Here is a 10900-nt window from a genome sequence, read left to right as displayed (position 1 = left end):
CGTGGTCCTGAAAACCACGTATATGGTGAAAACCCATATCTACAAAAAATACAAAAATTAGCCTGGCAGGGTGGCGTGCGCCTGTGGTCCCAGCTTCCTGGGAGGCTAAGGCAGGAGGATCACCTGAGCCCGGGAGGTTGAGGCTGCAGTAAGCTGTGATTGTGCCACTGAACTCCAGCCTGGGCAACAGAGTGAGACCCTGTCTCAAAAAAGAAAAACAAAAAAGGAGAGCAAGAAGGAACCTTAAACAGCTTAGAGATGTGGAGGCAGACACTAAAAGAAATCATTACAAGACTTGAGATTGGTTGTCCGTGGGGAGTCAGTGGGACACAATATTACTAGTTTTTGTTATAAGCCTTGTTAAATTGTTTACTTTTTTTTTTTTGAGACGGAGTTTTGCTCTTGTTGCCCAGGCTGGAGTGCAATGGCATGATCTCGGCTCACTGCAACTTCTGCCTCCTGGGTTCAAGCGATTCTCCTGCTTCAGCTTCCGGAGTAGCTGGGATTACAGGCATGTGCCACCACGCCCGGCTAATTTTTTGTATTTTTAGTACAGATGGGGTTTCTCCATGTTGGTTAGGCTGGTCCTGAACTCCCCACCTCAGGTGACCCGCCCGCCTCGGCCTCCCAAAGTGCTGGGATTACAGGCGCGAGCCACCGCACCTGACCTAAATTGTTTACTATCTATTTATTTATTTATTTATTTTTTGAGATGGAGTCTCACTGTCACTCAGGCTGGAGTGCAGTGGCCCAATCTCGGCTCACTGCAACCTCTCCCTCCTGGGTTCAAGCAATTCTCCTGCCTCAGCCCCCTGAGTAGCTGGGACTACAGGCATGCACTACCATGCCTGGCTAATTTTTGTATTTTTAGTAGACAGAGGGTTTTGCCATGTTGGCCAGGCTGGTCTCAAACTCCTCGTCACAGATGAGCCACCGCACCTGGCCTGTTTACTTTTTAAATAATATAAATATATTCATTTGACATTCATACAAACCAAATGTTTAAAAATACATAAAAAGCCAGGCGCGGTGGCTCACGCCTGTAATCCCAGCACTTTGGGAGGCCGAGGCGGGTGGATCACAAGGTCAGGAGATCAAGACCATGCTGGCTAACACGGTGAAACCCCCTCTCCACTAAAAATACAAAAAATTAGCCAGGCGTGGTGGCAGGCGCCTGTAGTCCCAGCTACTCAGGAGGCTGAGGCGGGAGAATGGGATGAACCCGGGAGGTGGAGCTTGCAGTGAGCCGAGATGGCGCCACTGCACTCCAGCCTGGGCGACAGAGCGAGACTCCGTCTCAAAAAAAAAAAAAAAAAACTTGTTCAGAGACAGTGAGAAAAAAAGACAATGAAACAAACAGAAAAACAAAAAAGCTTTTTAACCAAAAAACAAAATAAAACAAAAAAGTACATCAAAAGCATAAAGAAGGCTAGGCGCGGTGGCTCATGCCTGTAGTCCCAGCAATTTGGGAGGCCAGAGTGGGTGGCTCACCTGTGGTCAGGAGTTCAAGACCAGCCTGGCCAACATGGTGAAGCCCCCTCTCTACTAAAAATACAAAAATTAGCTGGTCGTGGTAGTGCACGCCTATAGTCCCAGCTGCTCTGGAGGCTGAGGCACGAGGATGGCTTGAACCCAGGAGGCGGCAGTTGCAGTGAGCCGAGAGTAAGCCACTGCACTCCAGCTGGGGGAAAGAGTGAGACTCTGTCTAAAAAAAAAAAAAAAAGCATAAAGAAAAGGAAGTGCTGTTAGGGACATGGTGTTTGGATCCCCTTTCAATAATTTTCAGAGACAGAAGTAAAGCTAGAAATAGCTTTTCAATTACTCTCATCACCGGATTGCTTTTTGCTTTTTTTTTTTTTTTCCAGAGACAGGGTCTTAATGTGTTGCCCAGGCTGGTCTCAAACTCCTGAGCTCAAGTCCTTGTGCCTTGGCTCCCAAAGTCCCAGGATTATAGGCGTGAACCACCACACCCAGCCACTTGTTTTTGTTTGATTTTTTTCCTTTTTTTCTCAAGCACTACTCCTACAGCCAGACAGTCATATGTGAGATTTATAATTATTCAAGCTGCAACCTCTTGAGCTTAAATTCTGCTTCCTCTGCAGGACAAGTTATGTGACCTCTGGCAAGACATGGTACCTATCGGAATTCCAGTTGCCATCCTTTAGGATAGGGTCCTTGGACAGACAGAATGAGGGCAGGTGTGAACATGCTGAGCTCACATGGTGCCAGTTACCCTTGCCCTTGACTCTTAGACAATTCATTTTGAAGGGAACTAATACACTAGGCAAACAACTTCAAAACTCTGGAAATGGAAATGAAATAGCAAGATGCCAGGCTGGGCGCGGTGGCTCACGTCTGTAATCCCAGCACTTTGGGAGGCCGAGGCAGGCAGATCACCTGAGGTCAGGGGTTTGAGACCAGCCTGGCCAACATGGTGAAACCCCATCGCCACTAAAAAATACAAAATTTAGCCGAGCGTGGTGATGCATGCCTGTAATCCCAGCTACTGGGGAGGCTGAAGCAGGAGAATCGCTTGAACCCAGAAGGTGGAGGTTGCAGTGAGATGAGATTGCGCCACTGAACTCCAGCCTGGGCGACAGAGCGAGACTCCATTTCAAAAAAAAAGAAAAGAAGTAGCAAGATGCCACCACTCTGACAAACCGCATCTCTGTGCTTTCCTCCTGGGGGAGCAGATCTTTTCAAGCAGGGAGGACAGCAGGCTGTGGGTGGGGAGCAGAGGGTTGGCTGGGACCCAACCGGAAAGGCACCCCCTCCTTCCAGAACCAGGCAGGTTTGTGGCCTCACCAAACCCAGGCAGCCTGGGCACCAAAGCCACGGAGCAGGGTGGCACTGATGCCTGGGCCTCCCAACCGCTCCTGGGGCTTGGCAAACAAGTGATAGTCCTGATCAAGTGCTCTAGTGCTCTTGGTGGAAACCAACGTATGGAACTCATTACCCACCTTCCTGCCAAATCAGACACACCCAGGCCGGCTCCCTCTGCTACTCCCTCTGCCCGGAAGGTCTTTTCCCACCCCAGTCTCTGCCCGCCTGAGTCCTGGCAGTCTGTGAAAGCCCAGCTCAAATGCCACTTCCACAGTTCCCCAGCCTTTCCCATGGAGCCCCCAGGAGCAGATTGCACCACTCTTTTGGCACTTGGAGTTGCAACAGTCTGAATGTGTGTGTACCCTCAGAATTGATGTGTTGAGATCCTGACCCCTAAGGTGATGGTCCTAGGAGGTGGGGTCTTCAGGCGGGCGGAGCCTCATTCATGGCATGAGTGCCCTTGTCCAAGGGGCCCCAAAGGCTCTCTGGCTGTCTCTTGGCCATGTGAGGACACAGTGGGAAGGCAGCCATCTACAACCCAGGAAGCAGCTCTCACTGGAACCCTGACTGTGCTGTCACCGTGATCGCAGACTTCCAGCCTCCAGAACTGTGAGGACTGTCTGTTGTGTATAAGCCACCCAGTCTCTGGTGTTCTGGGATAGCAGCCCAGACACACTAAGACAGGGGTTCCTGAGTGCCTGGAGAGCCAGCTCCCTCCCCAAGAGGCTGGGTCCCTCCTTCTTTCTTTTTTCTTTTCTTTTCTTTCTTTTTTTTTTTTTTTTGAGATGGAGTCTCGCTGTGTCACCGAGGCTGGAGAGTACAGTGGCACAACCTCTGCCTCCTTGGTTCAAGCGATTCTCCTGCCTCAGACTCCCGAGTAGCTGGGAATACAAGTGTGTGCACCACCACGCCCGGCTAATTTTTTTGTATTTTTAGTAGAGATGGGGTTTCGCCATGTTAACCAGGCTGGTCTGGAACTCGTGACCTCAAGTGATCCGCCCACCTCAGCCTCCCAAAGTCCTGGGATTCCAGGCGTGAGCCACCGCACCCGGCACATTTGTGCTCTTTTGCTTGTGTTTTCTCCTCTTTAGCTCTGAACTCATGAAGTGCCTTCTGAACATTTCTAGCCTGGTCTCAGGGGACCTGAGGGTATTTTCCCACCCCCCCAAGCCTAGAGAGCTGGGGAAACAGAGGCAGGAATGCAGACCCAGTGGGAGAGGTGGACAAGGGTTTGGGATGGCCGCAGCAGTGTGTGCTGAGGTTTAGGGAAGGGCCAGGGTCCTGGAACACAGAGAGGGCCAGGAACACCGGGGGACATGCATGACCTCTAGCACATTTGGGCCTGGGCCTCTCTCCAACATTTCCTTACTTATGCACTGTTATAGGTTGAATCCTGTTCCCTGAAAAAGACGTATTCGGATCCTAACCCCCAGGACCTGTGGCTGTGACCTTATTTGGAAATAGAGTATTTTCAGATGTGACTGAGTTAAGATGAGGGCGTACTGGAGTAGAGCGTGCCCTAATCCAACGACTGGTGTCCTGATAAGAGGAAATGGGCACCGGGCACAGTGGCTCACGCCTGTAATCCTAGCACTTTGGGAGGCTGAGGCAGGCAGATTACTTGAGCCCAGCAGTTTGAGTGGGCAACAGAGCAAGACTCCCTAAAAAAAAAAAAAAAAAAAAAAAAAAAAGGACATTTGAACACAGACACAGAGAAAAGGCAAATGACAACAGAGACTGATATTAGAGCGCATCTTACAGCTACAAGCCAAGGAACACCAAGAATTGCCAGCCAGTACCAGAAGCTGGGACAGAAGCCCAGGACAGAGTCTCCCTCAGATCCTGCAGAAGGAAGCCACGCCGCAGCACCTTACTGAAACACAGCATTTCTTTTTATTCCAAATGGAGAGAATACACCAGAGTGGTATGAGCAGTTACCTGTGACTTTGTCACTAACCAAAATTACAGATATCTCTGGGTGCGGCGGCTCATGTCTGTAATCCCAGCTCTTTGGGAGGCCGAGGCAGGTGGATCACCTGAAGTCAGCAGTTCGAGACCAGCTTGGCCAACATGGTGAAACCCCGTCTCTACTAAAAATACAAAAATTAGCCAAATGTGGTGGCGGGCACCTGTAATCCCAGCTACTCAAGAGTCCGAGGAGGGAGAATCGCTTGAACCCAGGAGACAGAGGTTGCAGTGAGCTGAGATTGCGCCACTGCACTCCAGCCTGGGCGACAAGAGCGAAACTCCATCTAAAAAAATAAAAATAAAAAAACATTATTTGGAATTTTCAATGCGAAATATGTCTGTTCTCCCCAGCTTGTTAATTTATTATTTATTTATATCGGCATGGACCCATAGATGTTTATTTTACACTTTGGGTTATAATCAGTGCTACTTTACTTATTTTGTTGTCATTCTGGTGTAGTGTTTTAACTTAACATTATTGAGATATAACTCATACAATAAAACGCACCACTTTAAGTGCATAATTAGATGAGCTTTAAATACTTCCAGTTGGGGAACCCCCAACCCCACCACAGGTGTCCCCAGTGTCCAGGGGCCAGAACTACATTCCTCAGACAAGGGACTTAGGGAATGACATCAACTTCCCATTTCAGGTCTAGAAAAGTCCAAGTTCCCTACTTGGGGTAAAGAGTCGCTAAAGGAGCTGGGCGCTGTGGCTCACGCCTGTAATCCCAGCACTTTGGGAGGCCGAGGCAGGTGGATCACCTGAGGTCACGAGTTCAAGACCAGCCTGGACAAGGTGAAACTCCGTCTCTACAAAAAAATACAAAAATTTACCTGGTGTGGTGGCAAGCGCCTGTAATTCCAGCTACTTGGGAGGCTGAGGCAGGAGAATCACTTGAATCCGGGAGGCGGAGGTTGCAGTGAGCCGAGATAGCGCCCCTGCACTCCAGCCTGGGCGACAAGAGAGGAACTCTGTCTCAAAAAAAAAAAAAAAGAGTCGCTAAGGGGCAAAAACATATGTACATCAGCAGTTATTTTTCTCCGCAGTCAGCAGCTCAGGAACTTTGCTAAGGGTGCCAGGGAGGGGTCGAGCGCAAAGGTGCAGGCATGACACAGCTAGACGCGCCCAGCCCCTGCGGATCCCTGGCCTGGCCCAGAAGGACCAGAGGGATGGAGGCTGAGTCCTTCCCATTCCTTCCACTGTACCTCTCGCGTTCTCCGCCCGCGCTCACTCAAGTTTCACACCCTTTCAGCAGCGCCCTTCCTTAGGACCACGCGGACTCCCCTGGGGGTCGCGCGGGCTCGGAGGCCTCCCTGCGTTGTCTGGGCGGGGACTGGGAGTCCGCGGGCCCGCGGGCGGGCGGCGCTGCGGGGCGGGCCGAGCTGGGGGCGGGCGGGGACCGGAGCCCTGGCCTAGGTCCCAGGGGGAGGTGCCGCGGCGCGAACGGCCCGGGTCCCTCCCAGGCCGGAGCAGAATCGGCGGCGCCCTGGGCGGCCGCGGAGTCATGGACGGCAGTGGACCCTTCAGCTGCCCCATCTGCCTAGAGCCACTCCGGGAGCCGGTGACGCTGCCCTGCGGCCACAACTTCTGTCTCGCCTGCCTGGGCGCGCTCTGGCCGCATCGTGGCGCGAGTGGCGCCGGCGGACCCGGAGGCGCGGCCCGCTGCCCGCTGTGCCAGGAGCCCTTCCCCGACGGCCTTCAGCTCCGCAAGAACCACACGCTGTCCGAGCTGCTGCAGCTCCGCCAGGGCTCGGGCCCCGGGCCCGGCCCCGGCCCGGCCCCTGCCCTGGCCCCGGAGCCCTCGGCACCCAGCGCGCCGCCCAGCGCGCCGCCCAGTGCCCCGGAGCCGTCGGCCCCCTGCGCTCCCGAGCCGTGGCCCGCGGGCGAAGAGCCAGTGCGCTGCGACGCGTGCCTCGAGGGCGCGGCCCTGCCCGCCGCGCTGTCCTGCCTCTCCTGCCTCGCCTCCTTTTGCCCCGCGCACCTGGGCCCGCACGAGCGCAGCCCCGCGCTCCGCGGACACCGCCTGGTGCCGCCGCTGCGCCGGCTAGAGGAGAGCCTGTGCCCGCGCCACCTACGGCCGCTCGAGCGCTACTGCCGCGCGGAGCGCGTGTGTCTGTGCGAGGCCTGCGCCGCCCAGGAGCACCGCGGCCACGAGCTGGTGCCGCTGGAGCAGGAGCGCGCGCTTCAGGAGGTGGGCTCCGGGGGCACACTCGGGTGAGCCGGGGCTGGTGACCGACCGCGCGCGAGCGGGCCGAGGACCTTGGACCCCCCAGTCTTCCCGGGTTGGGTCTTAATCTCCTCCTCTAACCTGAGGATCTTTGCGGTCCCTTCCAGCCTTGACAACGTCATCTGCTGGCGGTGATGGAGATGGGAAGGGAGGAATGAGGGACGTGAGAACAGGACAAGGACGCGAAGAGCGGGCAGGGGACCTGAAGCCGGGCCGGGGTCTATGGGGGTGTAGGCGGGAGGGAGCCGGGTTAGGCCCGCGGGGTTCCGGTAGCGTGGCTGCTGCTCCCGCCCGGAGGCTCACGCCGGTCTCAGCTCAGATTTGCCCTGGGCTGAGGCAGCGGCTTTCGATGGGTGTGGCAGGCGGCAGGAGGGCGGCAGAGGGCGACCGGGCACACAGATTCTCTGTCCAGCTGTTCCGGGGGCCAGTGGTGGGAGCATGTGCGCCGCGGCCTCTACCTCCCGCCCCCAGTTTCCTTTGGCCTCCAGCCCGGTCTTGGCGCCTCTGGCCAAGGGATTTTCCGTCTCTCCTGCCTGGAGCAGTGACTCATAAGACCTAGGGGATTTGCCCGGAATCCCCTTTTTTCCAGGCCTGGACTGTGGATGCAGGCTCTTTGGGAACAGTGATCCTCAGGACAGCTTAATGCCTCCTTGTGCAGTCACCCCCTCGCCGCCCACCTCCCAACCTAACTGGCTTACTCTGTGCCTCTTCCCCGCCGGAGGAAGTTCTCAAATTCATCTGAGCAACACTGAGACCAGCGGACGGCCCTGTACTAGGCCTCCTGTCAGAGACCCGAGGCAGACACCCAGTCAGCCTGCACGCCCCCCACGCGTTCAGGAAAGGCACCAGCCTGGGCTGCAGGCACCTCTGGCATATTATGGGACATCGTGGCCACTCCAGTCCCACCTGATGCACAGATACCACTCCCCAGTCACCCCCTTCTCTCCCCTGGCAAGGCCTGGGACCCGAGCGTAGGGCTGTGGCCTCTGCCAGACCTCACACTCATGGATGGTGTTGTCCACAGGCTGAGCAGTCCAAAGTCCTGAGCGCCGTGGAGGACCGCATGGACGAGCTGGGTGCTGGCATTGCACAGTCCAGGCGCACAGTGGCCCTCATCAAGGTCAAACACCCCTCCCTCAGCATGGAACAATCCACTCCAAACAAACCATGCCGATACCTACTGAGCACAAGTGTCCCCTGACCTGGCCCAGATCCAGGACAGGCTCAGTCTGGTCCCTCTGTCCCCTCAAGAGGGCTGGTGGGAAGCCGGGGTCAGGGAAGGAGGGGGGTACAGTCCGGGACGGTTCTTTGCCCTCATTGCCCCCTCTACTGTCGTCCTGTGCAGAGTGCAGCCGTAGCAGAGCGGGAGAGGGTGAGCCGGCTGTTTGCAGATGCTGCGGCCACCCTGCAGGGCTTCCAGACCCAGGTGCTGGGCTTCATTGAGGAGGGGGAAGCTGCCATGCTAGGCCGCTCCCAGGGTGACCTGCGGCGACAGGAGGAACAGCGCAGCCGCCTGAGCCGAGCCCGCCAGAATCTCAGCCAGGTCCCCGAAGCTGACTCAGTCAGCTTCCTGCAGGTGAAGGCCGCTCTGGGGGCCACAGAAGGAACAGAAGCTGGGACAGGTGGGGTGGAGGGAGGAGGAGGCAGTGGGTGCATGACTTCCTGGCAGAGCTGCCTCCACCCCCAGCAAGGAGGCGCCATGGCCAGCAGCACTTTAATGGGCATTTGTCTGGCACAGGAGCTGCTGGCACTAAGGCTGGCCCTGGAGGATGGGTGTGGCCCTGGGCCTGGACCCCCGAGGGAGCTCAGCTTCACCAAATCATCCCAAGCTGTCCGTGCAGTGAGAGACATGCTGGCCGTGGCCTGCGTCAACCAGTGGGAGCAGCTGAGGGGGCCGGGTGGCAACGAGGACGGGCCACAGAAGCTGGACTCGGAAGGTGGGCACCGCCCCACACCCCCCCGATGACTCACCCTCTCCCAGCCTCTCGCACAGGCCCCCAGGCCTGGTGCCCATCCAGAAGTGGAGGAGGAAAATTGTGCCTGGCACAGGGAGGAGCCCAAATCCTTCCAGTGACTAAAGCTGCCACCCTGTGGGGATCAATCAGCCCCTTGGACCTGGGGGCCCACCCTCTAGCTCCAGAGGGCTGTGGCCCGGGAAGCACGTGGGGCAAGAGGCAGAACACAGGCAACGGGCATGTGTGTGAGCACAGCGTGCCACATCTGGGTGGTGCTTGCTCCCTGGTGGCTCTGGACTCTGGGAGGAAGTGAAGGATGTAGGGATTGTAGTCACAGGTTCAGAGGGGGGCAGTCTCGGGGCGTTCTCACCACTTATCTCTTCTACAGCTGATGCTGAGCCCCAAGACCTTGAGAGTACGAACCTCTTGGAGAGTGAAGCTCCCAGGGACTATTTCCTCAAGTGTAAGTGGACGCCCGTGCCCCCTCCACTCACACTGGGCCCTCCCAGGGCTGCTGGGCTGGTCCCAGCAGGGCCCTGGCACACAAGGGTTAGGATTCCTCTCCCCAGTTTGTGGGGAGAGCTAGGGCAGCTCCTGGGGTGGTCCCCGGCGGGGCTGGGTTGTGCCGGTTGGAAAGCAGGGGAGAGGGTGTGTTTTGGGGGGGGTGGGTACTTGGGGAGGGGCCGTGCCCTCTGAGCCTGGCCCTGAGCCCTGCCTCTCTCTTCTGTCCACGGGATCAGTTGCCTATATTGTGGATTTGGACAGCGACACGGCAGACAAGTTCCTGCAGCTGTTTGGAACCAAAGGTGTCAAGAGGGTGCTGTGTCCTATCAACTACCCCTTGTCGCCCACCCGCTTCACCCATTGTGAGCAGGTGCTGGGCGAGGGTGCCCTGGACCGAGGCACCTACTACTGGGAGGTGGAGATTATCGAGGGCTGGGTCAGCGTGGGGGTCATGGCCGAAGACTTCTCCCCACAAGAGCCCTATGACCGCGGCCGGCTGGGCCGCAACGCCCACTCCTGCTGCCTGCAGTGGAATGGACGCAGCTTCTCCGTCTGGTTTCATGGGCTGGAGGCTCCCCTGCCCCACCCCTTCTCGCCCACGGTTGGGGTCTGCCTGGAATACGCCGACCGTGCTTTGGCCTTCTATGCTGTACGGGACGGCAAGATGAGCCTCCTGCGGAGGCTGAAGGCCTCCCGGCCCCGCCGGGGTGGCATCCCGGCCTCCCCCATTGACCCCTTCCAGAGCCGCCTGGACAGTCACTTTGCGGGGCTCTTCACCCACAGACTCAAGCCTGCCTTCTTCCTGGAGAGTGTGGACGCCCACTTGCAGATCGGGCCCCTCAAGAAGTCCTGCATATCCGTGCTGAAGAGGAGGTGATGCCGGGCACGGGCGCTCCTGCTGCCGTCTCTGCTCCAGGAAGCTGCCTCCTCTGGGCCCTCTCCTTCGTCTGGGAAGGCACCAGCATGAGTCCCACACACCCAGCCTTCTCATTTCTAGAGGCTTCCACCTTTTTATACACTCAGCCTTCCCTCTCCCAGGCAGGAGGACCCCCAGACCCTGTTCCCCTGCAGACCTCGCTTCTGGGAGACAGAGCTACAGCTGGGACAGCTCCAAGCTACCCTGACCCCTCCTTTCCCAGGTTTCTAGAATAGTATCTGGCATGTAGTAGATGCTCAATAAACACTTGTTGAATGAATGACTCCTTTTCCATCCTCTCTACCCAAGGATTCCCAGAACTGCTCTCATTTGTAAGCTGGCTGAGTGGGCAGGCAAGAGAGGGGCCGGAGCCCCTGGTCCCAGGATTCCTGTTGAGAGGGAGCCCTGGCCTGGGAGAAGGGGCTGGAACAGGGTACCTGCCCTTTGGGGCACCCCCACTCCCTTTTTCCCAGCACGGGCAGCCAGAGGTGGCTTCTCCAGCC

General features: G+C 57.0%; 1 protein-coding gene across 1 annotated transcript; it reads left to right on the top strand.

Annotated features, from left to right (window-relative positions):
• The first annotated feature begins 6244 nt into the window (after window positions 1-6244).
• TRIM47 (tripartite motif containing 47) lies at window positions 6245-10677 on the top strand. The gene is made up of 6 exons (XM_001147664.8): window positions 6245-6986; window positions 8047-8142; window positions 8368-8598; window positions 8761-8959; window positions 9366-9440; window positions 9718-10677. Exons 1-6 carry the CDS (start codon window positions 6300-6302, stop codon window positions 10356-10358), a joined length of 1929 nt encoding a protein of 642 aa, XP_001147664.1. The 5' UTR covers window positions 6245-6299; the 3' UTR covers window positions 10359-10677.
• Window positions 10678-10900: the final 223 nt, after the last annotated feature.

The sequence above is a fragment of the Pan troglodytes genome, chromosome 19, assembly GCF_028858775.2.
Source record: "Pan troglodytes isolate AG18354 chromosome 19, NHGRI_mPanTro3-v2.0_pri, whole genome shotgun sequence".
In the NCBI taxonomy this organism is placed as follows: Eukaryota; Metazoa; Chordata; class Mammalia; order Primates; family Hominidae; genus Pan; species Pan troglodytes.
Note: the sequence above shows the minus strand (reverse complement) of the source record. Positions and strands in the feature narration are given on the sequence as shown.